This window comes from Brachionichthys hirsutus, chromosome 11, assembly GCF_040956055.1.
Source record: "Brachionichthys hirsutus isolate HB-005 chromosome 11, CSIRO-AGI_Bhir_v1, whole genome shotgun sequence".
In the NCBI taxonomy this organism is placed as follows: Eukaryota; Metazoa; Chordata; class Actinopteri; order Lophiiformes; family Brachionichthyidae; genus Brachionichthys; species Brachionichthys hirsutus.
In genome coordinates, this window is record NC_090907.1 from 2,967,876 (window position 1) to 2,992,276 (window position 24,401).

At 45.9% G+C, this 24,401-nt stretch overlaps 4 protein-coding genes across 4 annotated transcripts; 2 read left to right on the plus strand and 2 right to left on the minus strand.

The window, feature by feature from the left end:
• The first annotated feature begins 1,135 nt into the window (after positions 1 to 1,135).
• On the plus strand, positions 1,136 to 3,600 carry si:ch211-132b12.7 (uncharacterized protein LOC564531 homolog). Its single transcript, XM_068745617.1, has 3 exons — positions 1,136 to 1,298; positions 1,882 to 2,081; positions 2,198 to 3,600. The coding sequence occupies exons 1-3, from the start codon at positions 1,136 to 1,138 to the stop codon at positions 3,035 to 3,037; spliced, it is 1,203 nt and encodes a 400-aa protein (XP_068601718.1). The 3' UTR covers positions 3,038 to 3,600.
• A 272-nt stretch (positions 3,601 to 3,872) lies between these two features.
• LOC137901668 (sodium- and chloride-dependent GABA transporter 2-like) lies at positions 3,873 to 7,542 on the minus strand. Its single transcript, XM_068745713.1, has 14 exons — positions 7,383 to 7,542; positions 7,170 to 7,304; positions 6,720 to 6,860; positions 6,494 to 6,581; positions 6,282 to 6,414; positions 6,070 to 6,204; positions 5,886 to 5,989; positions 5,658 to 5,782; positions 4,976 to 5,088; positions 4,761 to 4,898; positions 4,581 to 4,680; positions 4,374 to 4,484; positions 4,128 to 4,288; positions 3,873 to 3,980 (listed from the first exon to the last, which is right to left on the minus strand). The coding sequence occupies exons 1-14, from the start codon at positions 7,540 to 7,542 to the stop codon at positions 3,873 to 3,875; spliced, it is 1,752 nt and encodes a 583-aa protein (XP_068601814.1).
• A 2,686-nt stretch (positions 7,543 to 10,228) lies between these two features.
• Positions 10,229 to 16,030, minus strand: vwa7 (von Willebrand factor A domain containing 7). Its single transcript, XM_068745714.1, has 16 exons — positions 15,782 to 16,030; positions 15,459 to 15,692; positions 15,194 to 15,290; positions 14,078 to 14,212; positions 13,805 to 14,000; positions 13,550 to 13,719; positions 13,304 to 13,416; positions 13,099 to 13,215; positions 12,562 to 12,762; positions 12,140 to 12,269; positions 11,914 to 12,066; positions 11,684 to 11,776; positions 11,311 to 11,594; positions 11,096 to 11,232; positions 10,856 to 11,015; positions 10,229 to 10,762 (listed from the first exon to the last, which is right to left on the minus strand). Exons 1-16 carry the CDS (start codon positions 16,028 to 16,030, stop codon positions 10,229 to 10,231), a joined length of 3,003 nt encoding a protein of 1,000 aa, XP_068601815.1.
• Positions 16,031 to 18,571: 2,541 nt separating this feature from the next.
• On the plus strand, positions 18,572 to 24,039 carry LOC137901240 (von Willebrand factor A domain-containing protein 5A-like). Its single transcript, XM_068745253.1, has 19 exons — positions 18,572 to 18,626; positions 18,870 to 19,072; positions 19,153 to 19,375; positions 19,475 to 19,641; positions 19,716 to 19,830; positions 19,900 to 20,081; positions 20,174 to 20,262; positions 20,416 to 20,560; positions 20,960 to 21,039; positions 21,117 to 21,231; positions 21,363 to 21,521; positions 21,601 to 21,704; positions 21,820 to 22,028; positions 22,213 to 22,302; positions 22,376 to 22,465; positions 22,717 to 22,785; positions 23,018 to 23,166; positions 23,363 to 23,486; positions 23,609 to 24,039. Exons 1-19 carry the CDS (start codon positions 18,581 to 18,583, stop codon positions 23,686 to 23,688), a joined length of 2,439 nt encoding a protein of 812 aa, XP_068601354.1. The 5' UTR covers positions 18,572 to 18,580; the 3' UTR covers positions 23,689 to 24,039.
• The last annotated feature ends 362 nt before the right edge of the window (positions 24,040 to 24,401 follow it).

A 24,401-nucleotide genomic window follows, 5' to 3' on the forward strand; every position in this document is an offset into this window, starting at 1 on the left:
TCTCATGTTTATAGGTTTGTTTAAATTTTAACCACTTTCGGTTACATAATGTGGTTTTGGGTGCGTTTAAGGTTGAGTTGAATTGAAAGTTGGGTATTACATAATGGGGGGGGGGGGCGGTTCCTTCGGGAGGAAGGAACCGCCCCCCCCCCCCCCCCCCCCTCCTCAAGGGATTTAAAAAGGCGTCCGCATGTCTATTTACTGGGGTTGTTTTTCTGTTTGAAAATACAAATCCTTTTTTGTTTGTTCCTACGTTAACTTGGTTGGGGACATAAATGAGTGCAACTCAAAAGTTATTTATTTACTTTGCTCTTTTTTTTTTTTTTTATCCATCCTTTCATTTTGAGACGATCGTGTCACCTCCAGCCGCTTTCCTGCTTTGTGGGTCACAGGAGTTGCTGGAGCCTATCCCAGCTTGCTATGGGCGAGAGGCGGGCTACACCTCGGACGTGTCGCCAGCGCATGGCTGGGCCATACAGAGACAGAGCACCACTCAAGCACACGGTCACACCTACGGGCGATTTGGAGTGATTAGTTCACCTGAATCGCATGTTTTTGGAGGTGAGAGGAAACCGGAGAAAGCAGACGCAGTGAGAACATGGAAAGTCCACACAGATGGGATCCAAACCCGAATGAATGCTCACAAATGTAAAAAAAAAAAAATACTTCAGGATGCAGCCTGTTAAACAGAATGTTGGGAAGTATTTTATCATTCAGGGTCAACTGATAAGTTGGTGCCCCATGTGAAATAAACTGTGTTGGCCTTTAAAGGGGCTGCGGGATTGAAAGTACTTTCCTCTTGTTTAGATTACACGCATTAATCTGAGTGCGCAGGAAGGAAAGGATTCTCGTCGCGTGAAGACAAAAGCGATTCTGTGCTCCGCGCTCGGCTCAAATGTCGGCGTTTTATTAATCAGTTGTGTTGTGGGCTCGCCCCCCCCCCTTCACTCAACAGATCACTCTTGCGTTCCAGACGTTGCCTGTTTTTATACGCATGTACAAAAACGGCGGTGCGATGTCAGGAAACTCCAATAACAAGTTATTTAGCCTTTAAGATAAAGGCGTGAATTCAGTTGCCTCTTAATGCTTCCAGTCTCTTGCATCTGGATCCATTTCCTTGTCACTAGGGTCCACTATGCCGAAGGATCAGCCTTGCCTTCTTTGTGCTCCCTCCAGCAAGACTGCTAAAGATAAGAGCAACAATACGACCCTGTTAACAATACATAATGCTCAGAACGCAGCGGCCTCCATCGGGCAGGGCTCCCGCCGCCGTTCGGAGAAAGACTCGGGCTACTCGGGTGAGTAAAAGTGTCCAGAGTACTCTTCTGCTCGATTTCCTTTCACTTCAATTTAAACGTTCATTTAAAAGTCAGACGAGTCATTGATACAAAATGGGCGGGGCATTTATTTGGATTGGAAAAACCGTTTAAATTGTGTGAGCAGGTCGAGTGTTTGGCCGTTGCGGTGACCTCCTCCCTCGTTGTCAGCAGGCAAAATGTCAAGTCGTGATATCAAATCTTTAAATATAACTTGGATCTCTATTGATAATGTTTTAATCTAAGATGAAATGCTGCAGTGCCTGTTCCACCCATCGCTGGTCTTGAAGGGCGCTGCCCAGACCAGATATCGGAGCAGGTAGCGTTCCTCCTCCCCTGTCCCAAGGTGAACTTCACCCTGTAACGTCCTGCCCTAGGAGGATGAGGAAGTGAGACGGCACCTGACGGAGGGCAAGGACGTCAGCCGTGACTGTCTCCTCACAGTGAGACGTCTATATTAAGACTAGTGAGACGTCTTAACATAGAGCGTGTCGAACCGGTTGTCATTTCTTATCCGTTTGAGCGTGACTCGTCATTTCTCTGCGGAGTCGCGTTCTCCCTGCAGACGTCTCAGACTGGCAGCGGACCGACGCGGAGGACCGGAGGAGCAACAAAAGCCAGTCCAGAGCTAATGAGCATCCAGAACCTTCACAGCCACGCCAAACCAAAGAGCCCGGGCAAGAGAATGCTGGGACTCCTCCTCTGATTCCAGGAGGTGGACAGCTAACGTCCACCGACGTCATGGATAAGACGGCGCTGAAACGGGTAAGACGGGCGTTGTTATCCTCTCGGGAGTGGACGGACTATCTCTCCATCTATAGTTTGTTGTGGATTAGATTGATTTCTAAGCCTCTATCGTTGGGCGCTCTCTGTCCTACCAGCCGGACATCCAGCTGCCCCGGAGAAGTATAAGCAGGGGCACCGGCAGTTCTGGTGCCGCCCACATGATCCTTTCGCAGCAGCCTAGCTTGTTCCTGACCACCGCTCGGCTCCGCAAGCCTCCGTCCCGGAGGTGCAGCACCACAGGGAAGACGGCCACAGGCACCTACCTGCCAATTCCCAACCCCTACCCCCGTATTGCCCCACACCCCAGCAAGAAACCACCCGATGAATCTACACCAAATGATCAAATCCAGAATCTAAGCACATCGGTGACGAGCAGTCTACCTGAGCAGCACCTGCATAAACAGCCCAAATTAGGCACCTCCGCACCAACCGCAGACAGTCCGTCCTCGTCCACCCAGGGCTCCTCCTTCCTCTCAACCGGAGGGCTTCACAGAAACGGCAGCACGAGCACTCGCCACCGGCGTTTCCTCGACACTACGGAAATCCTGAGACAATCGGGTCTGATGGAGATTACGCTCCGCACCCAGGAGCTGCTGCGCCAAAGCACCGCCACCGAGCGAGACATTGCCCAACTCCGCCGGCACACAGAACTCCTGTGTCGGGCCGCCGGCGACGTCGGCGCCTGGGAACATCTGCACCGATCCATGGCAGAATCGAGCAGCTACCCCAACCTGCAAAATTTGAAAATCTCATGTCGCGTAGATTCTGCCAGTCAAAGGAGGAATGGCTCCGTAGACGACGTCGGCGGATCACCGGCTGCTGATGGATCGGGGGTGTCCCAGCCTCACTCGGTACCAGGCTGTGGATCTCCAGAGAACGTCAGGTTCATGCCTCCTGATAGTTCTACTGGGCAGCACAATCTGCAGTGCCTTTAGTGGAGAACGACTACTCAGGGCTCGCCAGTAGAGAACCAGGAGTTTAATGGTTCATCCTAATTATTGGGACCGTGTTTCATTGGTTTATCTCTGCAGGTCAATGGAAATCAAATTACTTCATTTAAGCGCTTTTGCCAAATGAAAATGATCTTTGATCTAGGAAATAGGACGGCACCAGCTGCATCGTCAGTAGATAAGGTATGTTAAGGTTAAGATAATTATCTGAGACACTTCTACGTTTGGCAAACAAATGTATTTTCTGATTGGATCTCAGATTAGATGCCTGCTTTAAGTATTCTAGTTCTATAAAAGCCTGTTGCTGCTGTGGTTTTCAACGAGTGACAGGACAGAACAAAAGAACGAGAGAAAACTACATGCAAGAACATGTGGGCTCTGTTTGGTTTAATGGGTTATTTGACCAGACAGATGTTTCAGGTATGATTCATTCTGTATTTGTGCCTAAGAAAAGACTGCCAGCATTTCACTTATTTCTGAAATTGAAAGTGCTTTATGAAGTGTATTTGTCAGAATTTCTAGGTATTTAAATAAAGCAATACATCAAGAATGGACTTGTGACAAAATACAAGACACATTTTTATTATTATTATTACGCTGTGAGTCAGGCGTAACTTGCTGCTTGATTCGTAGCATCTCTTTTTGGTACAGATTTGTGTTTCCGTGTTCGATATTATATCATTGAAATGAATCAGCCAAGAGTTGTGTACTTTGATATGCAGACTGAAGCAGTGAAAGAAATATAAACCGCTCGGTGCCAAATGTCAGCTGTTAGAGGCATCAAAGAAGACGGCGTTCTGGATCAAGTTAGCTTTTCCTGTCAATGTTTAATGGACTCTTGGTCCTCCATGGAGATTTGCTGGAGCTCCACTTCCTTCTTTCTGGTAGGTAAGTATTGAGGGTCAGGTTGACACAGAACATGAAAACGCTGGAGGGATTTAAGAGAACAAAAATGTATTATTGTGTTAGACTTTTAAAAACCTCAGTTCAATCATCATTTGATCATCTCAAGGAAAAGAATATCTCATCTTTGTCCTCTCCTGAAGTAATGCTATAAGTCACACAGGTGTCCCACCTGACGGAGAGTTCCAGGTACGGTTCCCAGTCTATACAGAGCCCATCCCAGCACGAGTAGAGTGGGGGAGAGCGACAGAGCCCATCCCAGCACGTATGCCCAGTCTGGGTATACGTACGTGCGATTAAAGGTCAGGGGCTTGTACCAGACTAAAGAACATACTAAAGAGCCCTGAGGACAAAAATATAAGAGGAGATATTTAAATACAATATTTAAATGTGGGAAGAAATGGAAATGCACGAAAACCCAGTCTCACCAGTGACACCAGGGGGGTGATGTAACGCCAGCAGATTTTAAATAGCGGATTTATGCGCACGCCTGTCATGTCGTACATGATTTCATAGATCCGATCAGCCCCTTTAAAACAGATGAGGTGGCATGAACAATATAAAAACAGGTTTGGGGTTTCTGATTGATTTATGGATAAATATATAAATATATGAAATTACCTACCAACCAACCATCCCAGTGCCAACGATTCAAACACAACCAGAAAGAGGACGCCGGATCCATAAGCATAGTAGTCAAGCAGCTGGAAGAGATATACCCCTCCCTGGAGACAACAGTAGAGACACGCTTTATAATACACTGTCGCAATAATGTCATAAGATCAACATGCACTCCAATATTCACCTCAGTGATCATGACGAGTTGGCAGAAGAAGCACAAGATGCAGAAGAGAAGCAGCAAGCGTTCCCGACGGCCTGCCTTGCGCATTTCATTGGGAAACAAATCTATGATGGTTGTTATCACCACCTCCATGGCAACAAACTGCACGGAGAAAGACGGGAACGAGTGCGTTTCAAAATGTGAACGTCCATCCTTCAGATAATGAATGTACGTCTAACCTGTGTGTCCACGCCCAGGAGAATGAGCATGACAAAGAAGCAGATGGCCCACAGGTGGGGCAGAGGCATCAAGGCCACAGCCTGAGGGTACGCGATGAACGCCAGACCTGGACCTGGGACACATCAGAGGTGCGTGACTCAGCTCCTCCTCCTCCAATCTACTTTTGTTGTCTCGAGACGATTATGCACTAAAACGCTATGGTAGCGCCTCACAACTGTGTCGATGTCAGATGAACATTATTTGTGGGGAGGGCGGTACGATCAGCAGGTCAGTTTATGGACTGGACTTTTTTTTTTTTTTTGTAAAATACATTTGAATCCTTTAGAAGTTTAGATTTTTACCTCGGCCAAGGAGGTTACGTTTGTGACGGTGTTTGTCTGTCCATTAGCAGGATTACGGAAAAGCTGCTGAATGGATCTTGATGGAAAAAAGTTTGTCTAATTTAGATCCCATTACATTTTGAGAGCGCTCCGGATACCAGTCTGGATACAAAAAAAACCCCTGGATTTTCCCATTTACTTATAATGGAGGCTTTTTCAAAAAAATCATATCTTGTAAAATATGCATTCAATTCACTCACCGAACATCACAGTCATAAGGGGTCCCTCAGATATGCACTATAATTAAAAATATATTCTGGATCTGATCCAGAATGAGGTCAGGAAAAAATGGTTTGATTACCCGACTCGGCCACATCTGCGATGGGAACGCCTTGCTCATGGGCCATGAATCCCAGCACAGAGAAGACTGCAAATCCAGCCACAAAACTGGTGCAACCGTTCAGCAAACACAGCCACAGACAGTCTCTAAAAAAACAAAACACACATAGGCATACCCTCTGAATTCACAGCAGTCATTTATGTAGCTCCTGTCAGAAAAGCTGATGTTAGAACCTTGACAAGTTCTTACCTATAGCAGTTGTTGCTGGGGTTGTTGTAGCTGCTAAGCACGGTTATGGTGCCGGCACCCAAACTGTATGAGAACAAGATCTGAGTCCCGGCCTCCATCCAAACCTGTTTAAAACACAAAACAAGAGTGAGGACTTTTGTCTGCCTGAACGCTACACCAACACAACACATGATGGCGCACCTACCTGGGGATCTGCCAGTCTTGAGGTATCAGGTAGAAGATAAAACATCACTCCTTCCAGAGCCCCGGGGAGAGATAATCCACGGACCAGAAGAGCAAGCAGCATCAGGTAGGGAAAGGTAGCAGTGACATACACCGCCTGGGGGGGGGGGGGGGCTTTCAGCCATTTGAAAACATAGAAGTTTGCCATACTTTTAGCACCTACTCCATGAATACCTTTCCTGTAGACTTGACTCCTTTCCAGATGCAGAAGTAGCAAATGACCCAAACTGCCAGTAAGCACAACATCACCTCCCACCTGATGCCGCCGAGCTCCTCAACCCCCCCAGAGATAGCCAGCACTCGTCGTCTAGAGGAAGAAAGGATGGGTCAAAATGATGAATCTGGACTCATTTGGACCAATCGTGGCTTTTTGAAAATAAACATACTCCCAGAACTCTGTGGCGGGAGAGGTTGTGTTCGTCTGGTTGGTCCTTCCAAAGCTGCCATTTTGCATGGAAACATCGAAGCAATCATCTGAAGTGAAAGCAAGAAAGAAAGAAAAACTATGACGTAATTATTTTATCTTTTCAATTGCTATTTTAGTTGGAGTTTTAACATCAGGCAGTGAAGGAACTAATGCTTCGTCTATCGGTAGATGCAGTTTTATGTTACCTGTGTTCCAGTCGTTGTTGCAGGTGGCCCAGGGTAGACGGGAGCTGAAGGAGAACGCCAGGTACAGCAGCCCCCACGCCTCAATAATTATGTAAGTCACGCAGCCGACGACCAAGATGACCTGCCCCCCATAGCCGATACCTGCGTAGCAAAACGTGGTTCTTTTACTAGATAAGCGTAAAACAGGGACGTTGGTGAATCTAACTGTCCAAATCTAAAACTGCTTTTTCACCTTGAACGTCCCTAAAGACAAATAGAGTAAAAGATTATTTGTCCATGTGAGGTTTCTCACCACCTCCAAAAACATGCACATTTGGATATTATAATCCGAAGGGGCCGACCGAGTCATCGTAAGGTTGTCGAGCTCTTCTTTATCCTTGTCACATTCTTCCACTTTATAGGATGGTCACAATTAAATGTAATTGCGTGTGCCATGATTTATTCCTGTACCTTCTGCGAGAGGACACAGCTTCTTCCAGCAGGTGATGCAGCCTTCCTGGGTGTACTGGCCGAGGATGGACTCCAGCAGGAACAAAGGTACGCCGCTGGTCATCAGAAACACCAAATACGGCACCAGGAATGCACCTGAATTACAAAGTGAGCCATCATGCATACCTGTAGCACGGCCTCTGGGCAGCGAGTAGTGAGCAGCATTTATCTTACCCCCTCCATTTTTGTAGCACAGATAAGGGAACCTCCATACATTTCCCAAGCCAATAACGTTCCCCGCCATGGCCAGGAGATACTCCACCTTACTCCCCCAGTGTCCTCTTTCCTCCAGCTTTGCATGCTTGTCGAAGCTAAGGCATTTCTTAAACACCATGGTTGGAAGCCCAGTCTGAAAGCAGTCCCCTCAGCCAAGCCACCACTGTGTGTCCAGCTCTGCTCTTATATTCATGGCTGATCCGGTGTCTGGCAAATGAGAAACTAGCCCCACCGGTTAATCAGTTCTCATTGGAAATCATCTCTAGGATGAACCCGTCACCTGCAAGAAACGACAGATTTTGACTTTATCTGGTTAGTTGGTTTGGGTAATCAGTAATTAGACAAAACAAACGAAGGCATGGGTATTTTCCACGTTACTCTATGGTACCACTACCAAAGGAACAAAAATGAGGTTTCTTCAAATGGCAGTGTCAGGTCTACAATAATGTTAACCAAAGTCCGTGGGTTATTGTGCCAGCGGCTGAACTCATGACATTGCTACTCAACTGACCCTGAAGTTTACCTGGAGGACGGCTTTTGGATTTCTCAACATGTTCTTATTGTGTCTTGCGTCACAAGAAAGTGCAGCGTGCTATGAAATGTTTTTAGCTTTTGAGGGTTAATGAACTACCATCTTTTGCACTGGCTTAAAGCAGATAATAAAATTTAAAAAAATTCAGATGACTCACCCAAAAGTGCTCGTCTCGTCGCCCCGGCGTGCACGCCATATTTTGCAGTGCCATTTCATGGGAGACTTCCTTATAATGCATGTGAGGCCGGGGAGGGAGGGGTGCATGAACGTGTGTGGCTAATCTAAGAGATGTCAAGGATGGAAGGAAACAAGAAGCACCAGATCCTAATCTAATCCGTGCTAGCAGGTGCAGAGAGAAGGCCGTATGAACGATGGGGTAGAGTCAGTTATCAGAGGACACCGAGCACAGAGGGACATAACAACAGCACATACAGTCCAATCGTCTCACCAATAACTCCCCTCATACTCTGTAACTTTATTATTATTTCACTAGTGCTCTCTGTTAGTCTAATTACAGTGACTCTGATCTATGTTGGACTCTCAGGTGACTGATAAAAGTCTAGGTTAGCCGTCATTTCTCATTAAGCCTACAAATCGTCTTTATTGTCCTATCTCAGACTTTAATCGTTTTTATCTCAGTTATGTTGCTAAACTGTCTCTGCGAAGTCTGCTATTTCCTATCGTGAATCATTTTTTGTCTTGACCTCCTCCTCAATATCTCTCATCTGATTGTCGAACCTAGAACATCATATAATTGATATGTTTCCATCTTTCCGTGAAACAATCCTTAACTTCTACGTCTGAGCTCCGTCTGTCTGCTCAACTCAACCAAGGACAGTCAATGTTTATCTCTTCCCTCCAGATATGGTGGCCTTGTTTGTTCTCTGTTCATCTCAGTCCCGGAATGTTGTGAGAACACCGGCGCTCCCCCGTTCCACATTTGGGCACTCATCTGCGCACTCAATGTCTCTATTTGTTCCTCAAGCTGCTGTTCAAAACTTTCTATGAACTAAATTAACTACATCCTGCATGGGGACGTTCAATATCTACAAAAACAGAGCATATTGAATACCACTGTCCAATTTCCTGTCACAGAGTGTGTTTGTACTCTCCCAACTTATGTGGTCTGGTAGGCATTCAGGACATCCATGGTGGGACTCTGGGACGGCTGAACCGTTTCCTCCACTGTCTCACAACCTCTGTGTGCCCCCCCCAGACGTAGTTCTCCTGTCACACACTGATCAGGCCTCCATTAGAACCTGCAGGACACTCAGATAAAATCTTTACATTTCTTTTCCATGATCATAGACACATTTACAGAACTGCAGTGTTTGTTCTGTGGCTCACCGGCTCACCTCGCGTTCATGCACAGGTCCTCTTTGACCGTCTTTCTTCTCTTTCCTATGATCGGTAATATGTGCTCCCAGATGATCTTGACTCCTGTCCTGCATTCTGTGACGTGCAGCACTGCTCTGTGATTGTCCGGTTGCGGGGTGTGTGTGTGTCTGTGTTCTCTGCCCTGCCGCGTCTCTAGCAGGGTGCATCATATATCTTGAATTCTTCTTGTGGATCATAAAGCTTCTCTGTCACCTTATCAGTGATCTACTGACACACATCCGTGGCCTTCATCCAGCCTCTATCCCACTCTGGCGCCTCTACTATAGGCCTCAACCTCCCCACAATCGCTCCTTCTTTTGTGCAGCAATGATCGTTGATTAACTAATTTTTGGGTTTGTGTGTAAATGTTCTGTATTTACATCTTGATTCTCGTGAGCATGTAGGCCTAAGGTCAACTTCCTAAGGTCAATTCCAGCTGTCAGGTTTCGGTGGGACCGAGAGGGCCCTTCTCTGTGTTCGGGGTTAGTTCAGGGACCACCTTCTTCCGACCATGCGCGACGCGCGTGCTCACAATGCACCCGCTCGGGTGAAAAAATCTGATTAAAAAGATTAATCCATTTGATCATTTTAAATAGATTATGCTATTAATGCATGACGTACACTTTGTTCTCAGCGTTATTTCCTTCAGGTAAAATACAGTAGTGCGGCATCGGATAATCCCATTCGGTAAAACGTAAATACAAATTTAAATAAAACAACAACAGCAAAGTCGTTCATTCTTTATTCATTGCACCAGTTTTGAAATTACCGGTATGAGCACATAACAAAATTTAAGGAAGACAACGTGTGCACTTTAACAATAAAAATAAAATTCTGCTTGTCCTATAAAAGCAGGGGAAGCTACCTCCTGCAAAACACTTGCAATCCCTTCGACCTAACGCAGAGAAGACCACAGCGAAAGACTCAGAAGACAAACCCCTGCTGTGTGGCTAATCCTTCCAGACCCATCGGTTTCTGCACTCTTGTCACTTAGCTGCCTCTGCCGGCCGGACGTCAGGTGGCAGCGCTTCATGTTTCCTGCTGCGTCCCACACTAGCAGCTCTGCCTGATCTGAACAACAGCTGGACGTGTACCTCACCCACAGTGGCTGAGATGGGTCCGGCACCCACTCAGACACATTCAAAGGGGCGTCACCGTTCTCTAATTTGGCCTTGTGTTGGTGACTGTGGCCTCCATCGGTTGTCTTGTCCCTGTGGGATTGTTGCTGGACCTCTGTCAAACTGTCCCCTGGAGGGTTGTCCAATAAAGTCAGAATGCCTTCGCCCTTCTGTAACTGGAGGGCAGCGAGGCCAGAGCGCCCCCTGTCTGTAACAGCCAGGGATACACTCCAGAAAGACTCATTGCAACTGGAAATACAGGAAGACTGTATTCGTGCAACGGAGCAGGATGGTGGCGACAAGTCAGGATCCTACAGGAGAAAATGGGAAAGTGTCCTTTGCATCAAACATAATGCAATTAAAACAGACCAAATGGATTGATATTCCAGTAGTTTCGTGCTCACCGGAGGGACAATGGTCAAATAGGCCACCGCATAATTTGAGTCGGGAGAGTCGAGCCCATGCACATTAAGAGTAAGGGTGACGGTCAGCCCTGGCTGAGCTGTAGCAGGAGCGTGGAGGTCCACCTGACCGTGCAAAGATCCTTGTTTTGCAACATAGAGCCTGATGGACAGAAAGTCAAAGTCCCACACAGTTAAGAACAATTCCTCCTGTTCTGATGCATTCTTTTGTTTCGGCTCTACCTGTGAGGTCCCCTCTTCTGGAGGTAACCACGGTCGTCATCAGCCGTAAGGGTGAAGAGTCGAGCAGGGCCGTGGTTCTGGATATCAAAGTCCACCATTGTGCTGTGACCGGGCACCAGGCGGGGGACGGACAACACCTGCAAGTATGGACACACACTATGAAGTAGAAGCACAAGGGAACAAGGTTTCGATTGTTTGAATCTGGCTGCCATTACCTGTATCTGGACGTGAGTGGGCTGAACCACCTCAGAGGAAACCCTCTCCAGCTTGTTCCCGCTGCTGTCTCGGCCTGCGAGTCGAACAGAGAAGGGTACTCTGGGAACAGAATCCACCCTGCCCACCAGCTCCTCCACGGAGTGGGATGATGAAGAGGAGGATGAGTTCAACTTCACCTGCTGGAGACTCTCGCCATCAGCTCCCACTAGTCTCATGTGACTGAAAGATGGCTTCTCACCTGGAGTCAGGCCCGTCACGGCCAGCACCAGGAAGGCAGGGACGCCTAGGGCGTCAGGAATGAGATTGTATTTTTAAATAGTAGACGAATAGTCATTGGACTGACACACACGTCAATAAAATCAATAGTCTCACCTGCTACTGGACTACCCTCCACTCTGGCCAGTCCTGGATGTGTCTCATTTGTTATAATGGCAAAGTAATAGAGAAAATCCACATTGCTGTCACCTGTGGATGTAGGTCAAAAGACAAGTCTTGCTCTATTCTCAGTTCCAGTTCAAAGAAATGTCAACTATGGTGCTGGTTAATATTTGCCAATGGACTTTGACAAAGTCTTGTTGGGTTTTTTTTCCTTCTTCTTTTACCTATAATTTTGAACGTAAGGTGTCCGTGACTCTTGGCCTGGAGTTTCCACAAGCCTGGTTTAATGGGAGAGAAAAGGCTGATGCGATAAAGACCCTTGAAATGCTCCAACTCTGCCAAAGGACGCGGTCCGGTCAGCAGAGACTGGCTTTGACCTAACAAAGAGAAGAAGAAGAAATGAGCTTATTTTACATCACATGTCGATAATAGTGGGTATAGTAGGCCTACCTGATGGACTGGTGAGGGTACACTCTACCAGGATGCCACTGATATGTAGTGTGACATTCTTTATGGAGCTGTCGACTCTGAAGGAATGGGACGATGTCAACTCTTTGCTTTCCACATGGAGGAGCGTCACCTGGGGAGGAAGGAGAAAAGAAAGGCTGGGACAATGGCTGCAAGTATTTTGATTTGGATCATAAAAAAAAAAGATCACAGATAAATCATCAGCCTGATGGAGACCAAAAAACAGAGCCAGAGGAATCAGCTGACAGCTCGTTTCTACTGCCCCCAAGTGGCCAAAAAGGTTTATAGAGATAAAAACAGGCTAATGATTACCCTGTTGGGACGTCATTTTATCAAGGGTACTTGGATTAGATTTGAAAGGGTTGTAGAATATTGATCTTCATCACAGCAGCTTGATGTTGTACCTTGTCCACCGCTGTGTTATCCTCCACGATGGCAGAGACGCCGTGGATGTCAGAGTTTGTGGTGAATATTGTCAGTCCTCCTGACAGGGAGGACAGGGATGAGTAGAGAGAGAAACGATCAGGGGACAAAGGTGCCCTGCTCCTCCTCTGCCTTCGGCTCACTGTTGTGTAGTTTGGGTCTTCAGTCAGAAGAAATGTTACCTGGGGGGGGGGGGGGAATAACCTGTGAGAGGAGCAATGGCTGAGGTGAAAGGAAGGTTTCTCCTAGCAATTGGAATTATGTGGTTTATCATCAGAGTTATGGAGTATCACCAAAAACATACATATAATTTTCTATAGTGGTGTTTCAAATGTGTCAGTTATGTAAGTATAACCATAAGGGTGCCATGGCTCCACCCCTCTGTATGGATCCAATTGTGCATGATGATGGAATACCATGAGTTTTCCGTATCTCAAAATTCATCCATCTAAATGGATTACATTTGTAGATGATGTTGCTTTCATAACAGAGGAATTCTCTTTAAAATGAAAACTCACCTTGCTTTGTTTCTCGAGCGCGAGCGCCCTTACAGCGTTGAATAAATGGCCGTCTTTAGGGGAAGCGTCAGTAAAGACAAAGATCTCTGACAGCGGGGGACTGTGAGTGAGTGCCAGCTGAAACGTGACGAGATGAGGACGTTAGCTCCCAGACGTGCTCGTGATGCTTCTCTTCTTTCACAGTAGAAATGGGCTGTACGTTTACCTGGATAGCAGAGAAGCACATCTCTGGTTCATCTCCTCCTCCCAGGGCCATCAGGTTCTCCATGTGCTGCATAAACTGGTTTGGGTCATCGGTCTCATGCACTGGTCCTACTCCTGCAGATTAAGGAAGGTAAACTTGCCAGATAATGAGCTACAGCTGATGACTCTATTTAAATCGATCAATTTGATCATGAAAATAAAGTACAAAAATATTTTAAAGTCGGAAGGGATTTAGCCCTGTTCGTACCCGGGTCATGAAAGGGCACAAGCAGGTAGGTGCTGGGCTGCTGGGGACCGCCGGCTCGGTTCTGAATGATGGAGAGGGCCCGGAGGCGAGCGGCGGTGATCTCCTCAAACATGCTGCCAGTGGTGTCCATGACAAAGACTAAAGCAGGGACCTGCTTCACGCTGAAGAGCCTGATAAAAAGGTTCTGTAGGAATTAAAAGCACGCGACTCACAGGCTCCTCCTCAGGGAGTCACGTCTGTGAAACACTTGTCTACCTGAGGAAACATTTGTGGCCCACAGTGTCTCTGAGGTCTCTTAGTACACTCAGGGTGGCCTGGGCTGCCAAAGCGGCCGCTTCCGCATGAAGGTAATGGTGCGGCGAGAAGAGAGGTGAGGTGCTGTCCTTGTTGATGCCCCCCATGGCGCCTGTGTGGCGACTCCCATCCAGAATACCTCCATGACTACATTTGCCTGAAGAATTCATTGTATATTTAGCAAAGAGTCAGAAAACGTTCTTGTTTTTCCACTGCTGGCGGCTGAAGACCTACCCAGAGGTTTTGAAGGAACACCGCTGAAGTAGCCAGTGGTGAGCAGTTTGGCGTCTTGCTCGGCATTAGTCATTCGTGGCAGCAGGTTGTCACGACAGGTGTGACTGAAGCACTCCATGCAGGTAGGAATGTCCTCTGCAGACAGACAGAAAGGGGAGGTTTAGAAGGGGGGGTAGGGGGTCTTACGCAAGTTGCAAGATATCACAAAAAGCCAACAAAATGTATGAAATTTTGGTCCATGAAAGAGATTATTACTTTTTGATATGGGTGCATGTTGATTCTGGAGAAAGTGAGAAAGTCCCCATAGAGGTGGAAATTGTGTGGTCGCAAACAAGATTCATGCCGTGAGAAAGAAAACACTCCTCACCGATCTTTTTCCGGAACCAAACCACATTGTTTTGTCTAAACCAAAGTCTAGTTTCATTCTATATACAATACATTTTATGAGAGGAAGAGTTTATGGTTCAGCCACAGATGCTAAAAGGCACCACGTGTTCATGTGTAACCTGCCTTTCCGCTAAGCCTTATCACTTTTAAGATAACCTGCTTTGCTGTTTCTCTTTATTTAAGTCCACATTCCTGTATCAAGAGCGCTGAGTGGGATGGTATGGATTCAGATGAAAGAACACAAGCAAAAGGTTCACTAGTAACTGTAGTAAGAAAGGTTTATTCCACAAAAATCTACACAAAACTACACAAAAAGGCAGTCCACAGCACACAAGGTATCAAGAACAACAGGTAAAAGGCAAAGGTTAAAAAAAAAACAAGGCTTTGGTAAGAGAGAAATGCTGGAATGTGACTCAGAGGTACAACAAACTGGCAGAGGAACGAAGAGTGAATAAGAAGCAGGTGTGAAGACAAGAGGGAGGAGGGGAACAAAGGTCAGGCGCGGAACACAGGAAGTGACAACAGAAAGACATCCGTGAAAAAAAAAACCACGAACATGACATCCTGCTGACAGAAAATAACAAAAATTGTCACCAAACATAAAGTTGGAATAAAAGATTGTCAAAGTCATCGTCTGTGATGATATATATATATTATATAGCATACCTTACATTTGGTTCTATAAACACAGTTTAGCGTGCTAAAGTTCTGTATTGCCGGTTCTGTTACCTTTTGCCACAGGGATGGCTGGCTCATCTGGATGCAGCAGGTGGAGGTAAATGAAGCGCTGGCCCATCTCCACCCAGTTACTGTGGCTGTAGAAGTCCTGGTGCAATATGTGTAAAAGAGAAGGTTTAATGTTGAGTGTTTCCAGCTTATGGGATTTAATTTTAACGCTTGTGCTTTAGCATTTGTAAAACAAACAGAATATCTTGCTCTTTCTGCCATTTCAGTAGTCGCGGTCATGGCTAAATCAAACGCAGCGTCACTTTACCTGCAGGGAGTGAAACAGTTGTCCCAAGCTGTGACGGGCACTTTGGTATTCTTTTGCTTGTACCGACAGCAGAGTCTGACCCCAGAGCTGCCGCAGCATCAGCATGGCGCTGTCCACATGCTCTGAATCAAAGTGGTACACCGGGTCGGACCTGGTGGAGCTCAGAAAGTCCATGGCTGCGTTTGATTTCGTCACCTCTCCCACAGCTCTCCAGAAGCCGCGGCCCAGTCCGGTCTGGGAAGTAAGCAGGGTGTTTTTTTTTTTTTACCACCATAGTGCAAATATCACAACAATAAATATTCCAACAGCAGAAATCGTGGCACCTGTTCTCCTGCGTGGCTTCCATGCTGGTGTCTTTTGGCGGTCCTCAGAGTCTCCAGGGTGACATTGAGTATAGATTGCTCTGTGATGTACTGGTGTGTGTGAGAGTTCCAGGACAGCGTTAAAACTCGAGACCAAAAGTTGGGGAGGAAACCCGTGCAGGGCAACGGCAGCATGAGGAGATAAGCTACAACAATCCAGTGCAAAGTCTTCCCGCTTGCATCCCGAATGCGCTCTCTTCTCTGCAACATCGTGTTATTGCGACGGGAAGAGGACATCACATCCTATACCTGCGTAGAATAAAATAAGGATTTTTGCAGCATTTGGCTACATCCGCTCTCTTTCCTTTACATATTCCCTCATGCTCGCTAGCTTTTGTCTCAAACACTGCTACCTTACAGCACGTTCATCTCAGACTTTCTTGCTTTATTGCTGCTGCTGAGAAGTAAGGCTCACTCGGAACTATCTGTTCCCTCCACTTTGCCAGCCTCCATTTATCAGATCAGTTTTAACTGGTTGGTACGGACTCTAGAATTGAGAGCACAATGACTCCTCCTTTAACAAAGTCTGCAGGAGCAATGCAATACTGATTCTGGTTTTAGTTTTTAAACTTTTTTTTTTTAGAATTAAAATTTAATTGCACTATATATTACTTGATAACAAAAAATGAAAACATTCTCACCTCACTTCTTTGCAGTCAACTTTTCCGATTTTATTCAGACACTTGAGTTTTTTAGCAGAGACATTGCCGTCCTGTAAATGCAGATATATCGCCGTATATGTGTGCTGATTTGACAGCGTAGACCTTCGCTGCAACTTGTCAGCAGTGGAACATAAGAGCTCAGCATCACAGCATTCCTCTGTGTAAGATCCAGTCTTCACATTTCTCTTTCTGTGGCTTCTTTTCTGGTTATCTCCTCGGCAAGAAAAATAACAGCTATGATTTGAATGGAGGAAGCACCCTCAAATGGGAGGGTTGGGTAAGTTTCTTATCAAGTAGGGCAACAACATGAGGCAGAAGACATCTCGTCATCGCTCCCCTAAAGGCTTGCACCCCTCCTTATTCCCCATTATTGAATGGTGCATTGAATCGCCACAATAGGGCCGCATATATTACCAGCCAGGGTGTCCAACCTATGCCTTCCCCAACCCCCCCCGTCCTCCATCCATCACTCTCTCTTTTCCTCACAAAGCCCCCCAAAAAACGTTAAAAAACAAAACAACTACATGCCCTTCCTTTCTCCCTAGTCACCCACATTTCCAGCAACAATGCACAGCATCAGTTGCTAGCCAACGCGAGGGTTAGTGTTGAACTTCAGTTTGTTGGACTGAGGGTTGTAAAAGAAGTGGGTGCATTATTGGGGTATTTTCAGCTCTAGTCTTCTGTTTTCTCCGGAGTTTGGTTCCCCCAGCTATCTGATAAAAAGTCATTGCACAAATAAAATGATTGACTTTTGGGAGAACCGAAGCACAAATGAGGTGGGGACTTTTTTTTGCAGATAGTGTTTGCGATATTTCATCACAATCCCACTGACCACAAACCACAATGTCACTGCACATGATTTTTATTTGCGCTCAGCTGATGAGCAATTCAAAGTGGAAATAACAAAGAATCTGTTTTTTTAGTGCGATGGTGGTGCGAAAAGATGGTACTGTGATATTTGGGTGTTAAAAAAACAAGTGAGGTCACCTATTCACTTTAACCCGAGGAATGACAGATATGTGGCCTGTCAGGATGTGCTCAAAACTTTCAGAATTTGTCAGAAGCCAGAATTCATCCATTTGTGCAGACAAATAAAAGATAAATTAAAAGGTCATTAGAAAAGTCATTAGAACAGTAAAATCTGAATATTATAATAATTAAATAATATTCTAGTTAGAATATTACTAAAATAAAGATATAATATAATATAATACCAGCATCTCCTCCACTACAAAGGAAGACATTTCCTCCAAGCAGCCTACTTTTATTTTGAAATGACTTCCGTTCATCTACAGGAAATGACCTAGAGTCTGTGTTTTATCGAATTCGTTTGTTTGACGTGACCGAAAGTTATCGGGATATATTTTTTTGAGCTAATCAAGATATTAATGATTATACATGTATTCAAATTATCCCACTGACATAATCTGTAAATACTATAATAAATAAAACATAGAAAGTGAAAGCTGCTCCCAGGCGCGTTCACGAGGACAGACGCGCCCCTTCGCAGTTCTGAGGCGTAGCATTTGGCTAGTGTGTCTCCGCCTTTAGTCCGACTCCACCTATAAACCATAAAGTAGTGCGCCTGGCCTGGGTTTTCATTCTTACAGGTCTAACCAGAAGAGTTACGTTCTTTATTCTCTCTCCGGACACTTCCTGTTTAAGGTGCAAAGGTATTTGGTATAAATCTGTTGACTGTTTAGCCCGTAGTAGTGTTTGTTTTTATTTATTTACTTTACCTCTGTGTGCGCAGTCTGACATTATTGTCTGTATACAATCAACACGTTATGCGGCCTTTTAACTCTTGACAACAAACGATAAACAACTAATATAAATTAGATCACAAGCTGTCATATTAATTAAGATATCATGTGACTTACTCTACTTAGCATTATTATGAATCTAAAGTTCATAGTTCTGATTGTTATTGAACGCAGCATATCAATCTTATATAAATAGATTATATAAGAGGTGGGTGCAGTTTCAAAACGTTCCAAGGTGGCTTAACGGCGACTTTTTGCTCAGTTTATTACAAAATAATTCTGTCGTTATTGTTTTATTTGACTTCCTCTGCAGCGCAGCCTCTGAAGCTTTCAGGATGGAGAACTGTCATTGTGGTCTGCTCACCGCCAACAAGGAACCAGGTGGAACGGCCAAACCCATTTCATTTCTATTTTATTAGTCACACCAAATAGATTTAAAAAAAAACTGCACAAAGAACTGACCTTTATTGATCGATTATTATTAGTTCTAAAATAATGAATCAATCTGTGAGCCCTCAGAATATACAAATCAGTTCCAAAGATGCTAATAAACAAAAATGAATATGTGACTGTAAATTCTCTCCGTGTTTCTGTTCACTTCATTTTCACCTCTTTATCGATCAGTTCCTCTGAAGAGTGTGGAGGTGCAGGTGGAGGTGAGGGATCATGTCGCCACGGTGATCTCCACTCTGAACTACGAGAACAAAGAGGACAAACCGCTGGAGGCCGTTTTTGTCTTCCCGATGCCTGGAGACGCTGCCGTCTGTCATTTCAGCGCTACCATTGGACAGAAACAGATTGTAGGCGAGGTGAAGGAGAAGCAGGAGGTGAGCCGGACAGGGAAAAAAGTTCAAAGACCTTTAAAGCACAGTGAGTTGAGTGAAAGTCGCCCCCATCTGTCGTCCAGGCTCGTGAGGAGTACGATGACGCTTTGAGCTCCGGTCGGCAGGCCTTCCTTTTGGAGGAGAGCGACCAGAGTCCAGATATATTCTCCATGAGTGTGGGCAGTCTACGTCCAGGAGAGAGCGCCTCCATCAGGCTGGAGTACGTCACTGAGCTGGCTGTGCAGGCCGATGACGGGCTGAGGTTCTGTCTTCCTGCTGTGCTCAACCCTCGCTACGAACCAATAGGTGGGAAAACTAGCCGGAAGATTCTAATCCGGGAGATTCTAATGATTGAATCGGGCTAAAGATTCTGTTTCTTTAATCACAGTCTCGTGTTGTTCACAGGTAGCGAAGGTCCGGGTGTCCGGGTGACCTCTGTTCCAGCCTCTCAGGTGCCCTACAGTCTGTCTTTCTCTGCCCGGGTGTCCTCTCCCCGTCCCGTCCCTAAAGTAGAGTCCAACTGTCCCCTGGACCCGCTCCAGTACCTCAACGTGGAGCAAACCCAGGCCGCGGTAGGCAGAGCGCCGACGTTCCTCCCGCTGTGGCTGTCGCTGCTTTATTTATCAGGCTGCTTATGGAACTGCAGGTCAAGTTGTCTGCGGGACACAAGTTTGACCGAGACGTTGAACTGCTGATTTATTACAAAGATGCCCACCAGCCCACCGCTCTGGTGGAGGCGGGACAGTCCTCGGCAAAGCCCGGTGAGTTGGTGGAATGTCCCACTCTAACAGCTGCTGAGCTCCAGCTGATCCAAAGGGGTGTGTTTTCAGGATCTCTGATGGGTGATCCGGCGCTGATGCTGAGTCTGTACCCCGAGTTCCCCAAGGATCTGATGTCCTCAGTCGCCTCCTGCGGCGAGTTCGTGTTCTTATTGGATCGATCTGGAAGCATGGACCTCCCCACCACCAGCACGGGCCAACAGAAGGGAGTAACTCGCATTAGCAGTGCCAGGGTACGGAGTGTGTGCTGCTGCCTTTCGTAGCCCCCCCCCCCCCCCCCCCCGCCCCCCCCCCGAGGCCTTCGTTACTTCTCTCTTCCTTTCAGGACACACTGCTGCTCCTGGTGAAGAGTTTACCAATGGGCTGCTATTTCAACATCTACAGTTTTGGGTCCAGCTATGAACACATCTTCCCGTAAGTCCGCCCCCCCACCCCCTTCCTGCAGTTTATCAGCTGATTTGTTCCAGACTTTTCTGTGAAAATACTTGAGAGCAACACAACTGCATCATCAAACTTGTCCATCTAGGATCTTTGAAAAAAAATGTGGGTTTTTCTGTGTGACTGCAGTAAAAGCGTTGCGTACAGCCAGGAGACCATCGAAGATGCTCTGAAGAAAGTTGAGCAAATGGAGGCTGGTATGGGAGGAACCGAGATCCTGGCACCGCTCAAGCATATTTACAAGCAGTCCTGCGTTCCCAGTCAGCCTAGACAAGTAATGAACGCTGACACACACACACACACACATTGTCTCTAGAATTTAATGAAGTTCCTGGAGACGCGCTTCAATCTTGAACCCTGAACATAGCTTAAACCTTATTTAATCACAGTCTGGCACGAATTGTGTTACTCCAAAGAAAATAACTTCATCTGTTGATCAGAGGGATTCCAGTTTGATCCCAGGGGCCTTACTGCCTGCATGCTAGCCTCTGCTAGCAGTTTGTTCATGGGTAAATGCCAGATCATGCAGAGTAAGCAATTTGAGTGACCAGACTAGAAAGAAAGGAGCTTTTTTTTTAAATGCACAGTCAAGTTTACGACATACCTGGAAAAACACAATACATGTTTAACAGGTTGAGAAAAAGTGAACAGGTGCATTTGTCCCCCCCCCCAGCTATTTGTCTTCACTGACGGAGAGGTGAGCAATACTAAAGAAGTCCTCAACCTGGTGAGGAAGAATTCAGGTTCCCACAGGTAACACCTTAAAAACACACACTATTTTCAGAATATGTCCGGCGTTAATGTCGTAATAACGTCGTTGTGTGTCGCAGGTGTTTCTCTTTCGGCATTGGGGAAGGAGCCAGCACCGCTCTGATCAATGGTTTGGCTAAGGAAGGAGGGGGTCATGCTCAGTTCATCACAGGCGCTGACAGGATGCAGCCCAAAGTAAGATGTTCACACACATGTTTTTAAAAAGTTGCTAACAATCATTCTATACTGGCAATCAAGAATAAAACACAACATAGAACATAATATAATAGTGCTATATCACTATTATACGTCTTATTCTCAATCAGGCAATGCAGTCGCTGCGATTCGCTCTGCAACCAGCCGTGGTGGGCGTCGCCGTCAAATGGGATTTGCCTCAGAAGGTCTCCGTCAATGTTCTCTCTCCACCAATCACAGCGCTCTTCCAGGGTCAAAGGTCACTGATTTACGCCCAACTCACGGGAGAGGTAGGAGTGGTTAACCCTTCTCTATCTGGGCAGAATCTGTTTCATCTTTAATCTGCAATCTGAATTAACGTCTTCTCAGAGTCCAGAGGCAGCAAAGGGCTGCGTGACGGTGAAGTACAGCCTGGCGGGTCACCCCTCTGAAAACAAGCTTCACTTCAGCCTCAAACCCACCGAGGACGGCGGGTAAAAGCGGCGTTGGTCTCACTGAGTCAGAAGATTATGACGTCGTGTGCAGTCGGGCTGCACGATAGGACAACGCCGCGTGGCTACGCTGTTAAAGCGTCTCTCCCGTCTCCAGACTAACGGTCCACAGGCTGGCTGCTCGGACTCTCATCCGCTCCTTGGAGACGGAGGAAGGCGAGGAGGGTGGAGGCGTGAAGGAGAAGGTGGTGGAGGTCAGTGTTCAGTCAGGAGTGAGCAGCGCCTTCACCGCCTTCATTGCCGTCAACAAAGCGGACGGCGAGGAGATTCAGGGCCCTCTGGTGCGCAGGAACGTTCCAATAAGAAGTGAGTGTCATTCTAGTGAAATAACAACCACCGGATAAATAATGCACACTAAAGTGAATCATGAGTGGCGTGTGTGTGTGAGAAACGTTTCTCTCGTTTGAATATTTGAAAGCCTAAATATTTGAGCTACTATTTTCCACTGTGTTTACGAGCATTGTTTCACTGCCGGTTTGCTCGTGATCAGTGATGAGCATGTGCTGTGCTCGGCCGCCGATAGCCTACGCCTGTTGCCCGCCGCCTGTGATGATGGCCTCAAGTCCTGGAATGTTTGGAGGTAATCGAAAAACGTATTGGGAATGGAGCACATACATGAGAAATGTACACACACACACACACTCTCTCACCAGCTCTTAGGTCCAAATCTTCATCCTGGAGCCCAGACAGGGTCGTCTCCAAGGGACTAAAGAAGAATTCAAAGAAAACTCTATTCTCACAAGGTAAGTAGATAAATGCACGTCATCAGTTTCCCTTTACTAATGAATAATCCATTTATTTAATGATTTATTATGAGTTTCATAATCATTAATTATTAGAATGGATTGTTGTTGGGATGCTCAATCAATTAATGTCACAGTTACCGGTAACACTCCACCTTTTCTGATGCAATCTTGTAATAATAATGTATGTAATGTATATTATACTAATAATAACGTAATAATCTTGTAATGTTATTTTTTTTCACTTGAAGCTTTAGTAGCGGACGAAGCTTTAGTAGCGGTCGAAGCGCGCGAAGATTCCTTTGATTCAGAGATCACTGGTAAGTAAGGTAGAGGTGTTTGAACGTGCACCTGCACATTTATTCATGCCCCCCCCCCCCCCCCCCAAACGTTTCATTGGTCCAGCACTTAAATGTATGACCGAATAACAGCAAAGCTCACGACATCTGCCTCCCCTGAACTTTGCAGCTTGAATTCTGTGCCCCGCTGCTGTTCCTTTTCTTCCTTCCCAGACATGAATTTGATTTCTCTTGCCTCGATCTTGTCCCCCAGGAGACGTCGTACCCAAAGAGCCTCCCAGAAACCCTTTGCTGCAGCTGGTCCGCCTTCAGCAGGCGTGTGGATGCTGGAAGCTGGATCCTGCTCTGGCTACTGTTCTGGGAACGACCAGCAAGGAGATGGAAAAGTCAAAGCCTGCAAACGTTTGTTATTGTCCAAAAAAAAAAAAAGAATTGTGGAAATATTTTCATGGTGTTTTTGGTAAAATGATGAAACAGGAAGTAGAACGTCTGGAATCTGGTTTCATAACTGCGGTGTTAATCAGGCTTCTACATGGCACCGATATCTGTTTTTAAACAGTGACCTTGCACAATGCGTTTGATTTTCTTTGCGACTTAGGTGAAAAAAGATGGGTGGGCTACCATTCTGGCTCTCGCGTGGCTTCATGGTTTCCAGATGGATGCTAAGGATGAGTGGGAGCTTCTGGCTATGAAAGCCGTGCAGTGGCTTCGTGCTGAGAAGAGTAATGATCTTAATTATTGCGGATATGTCGTCAATAACTGTCTGCTGATGAATAATTACCGGTAGCCGTTTGCCCACATTGTCTCCTCCTGCTGATGGCTTTTGTTTCTTTTTTTTTTCTAGCTCCGTGTGGAGCGGAGTGCGTGGAAAAAGGAAACGCACTGCTGGGTTGTAACGTGAAGAAGGAAGACCTGAGGCTCTAGGAAGATTTCCTCCATCCATAACCCTTCATGTTTTTATTCCGCCATGTTATCCTCTCCCATTATTGTATCGGTTTCATTCCCCCGAGCTTTCCTGTTATGTTCAGTTTGAGGGTGTTAGACGTTCATACAACACATAAAAGAAAATGAAAACTGACTCAATAAAGGATGAATAAAGAATCTGGTCTCTGTTAAACTGGAACTTGTGTGGACAAAAAAAAAAGATGCTGCCGACTTTCTTAGCAAATCTGTATTCCTATCAAAGCTTGTCTTCATGCCTCTTCTGAAATGTTGCTGCTGCTTCAGATCTCTGTCCAGATAAACAATAAAGTAAATGGTGTACTTTGCCATTAAACCTCATTTGGACTGTGTATTCGATACCTTTATTTGAGTTACTTTATTAAGTTTTTCTTTGGTTGTCTTGTACAATATATATTTATATATCTCAGCATTTAGGAATAATATTTTATGAGTAAGTTTGACATTAGCTTCCTTGAAATGTCAGTTAGGAACAATTGAGGCCGTCCAATTCTTTATTACCCCAAAAACTCATCCCAGTATGGATACAGTATTTTCAGAACAGAACACTGTTGCAGCTTTTGGAATAGGACTCCACCCACCTGGCGGTCTTCTGTATTGAAATGGAGCGCACCCAGCAGGAATGACTTTTACTTTGATCTCTTCCTGCTTTTCAGATCTGAAATCTGCATCAGATT

What these genes read in the sequence shown, in the direction of transcription:
- si:ch211-132b12.7 (XM_068745617.1), top strand. Translation starts at nt 1,136, where the DNA reads ATGCCGAAGGATCAGCCTTGCCTTCTTTGTGCTCCCTCCAGCAAGACT. An exon ending in GAAAGACTCGGGCTACTCGG is followed by an intron (nt 1,299 to 1,881) that starts GTGAGTAAAAGT and finishes TTCTCCCTGCAG; the next exon opens with ACGTCTCAGACTGGCAGCGG. An exon ending in ATAAGACGGCGCTGAAACGG is followed by an intron (nt 2,082 to 2,197) that starts GTAAGACGGGCG and finishes CTGTCCTACCAG; the next exon opens with CCGGACATCCAGCTGCCCCG.
- LOC137901668 (XM_068745713.1), bottom strand. Translation starts at nt 7,542, where the DNA reads ATGGTGTTTAAGAAATGCCTTAGCTTCGACAAGCATGCAAAGCTGGAG. An exon ending in CGCAGATGTGGCCGAGTCGG is followed by an intron (nt 5,089 to 5,657) that starts GTAATCAAACCA and finishes GATGTGTCCCAG; the next exon opens with GTCCAGGTCTGGCGTTCATC. An exon ending in TACCTGGAACTCTCCGTCAG is followed by an intron (nt 3,981 to 4,127) that starts GTGGGACACCTG and finishes AAATCCCTCCAG; the next exon opens with CGTTTTCATGTTCTGTGTCA.
- vwa7 (XM_068745714.1), bottom strand. Translation starts at nt 16,030, where the DNA reads ATGTTGCAGAGAAGAGAGCGCATTCGGGATGCAAGCGGGAAGACTTTG. An exon ending in TGTGCCCTTTCATGACCCGG is followed by an intron (nt 13,417 to 13,549) that starts GTACGAACAGGG and finishes CTTAATCTGCAG; the next exon opens with GAGTAGGACCAGTGCATGAG. An exon ending in CGCTCGAGAAACAAAGCAAG is followed by an intron (nt 12,763 to 13,098) that starts GTGAGTTTTCAT and finishes CCCCCCCCCCAG; the next exon opens with GTAACATTTCTTCTGACTGA.
- LOC137901240 (XM_068745253.1), top strand. Translation starts at nt 18,581, where the DNA reads ATGGAGAACTGTCATTGTGGTCTGCTCACCGCCAACAAGGAACCAG. An exon ending in AAACCCACCGAGGACGGCGG is followed by an intron (nt 21,705 to 21,819) that starts GTAAAAGCGGCG and finishes TCCCGTCTCCAG; the next exon opens with ACTAACGGTCCACAGGCTGG. An exon ending in CTTTGATTCAGAGATCACTG is followed by an intron (nt 22,786 to 23,017) that starts GTAAGTAAGGTA and finishes CTTGTCCCCCAG; the next exon opens with GAGACGTCGTACCCAAAGAG.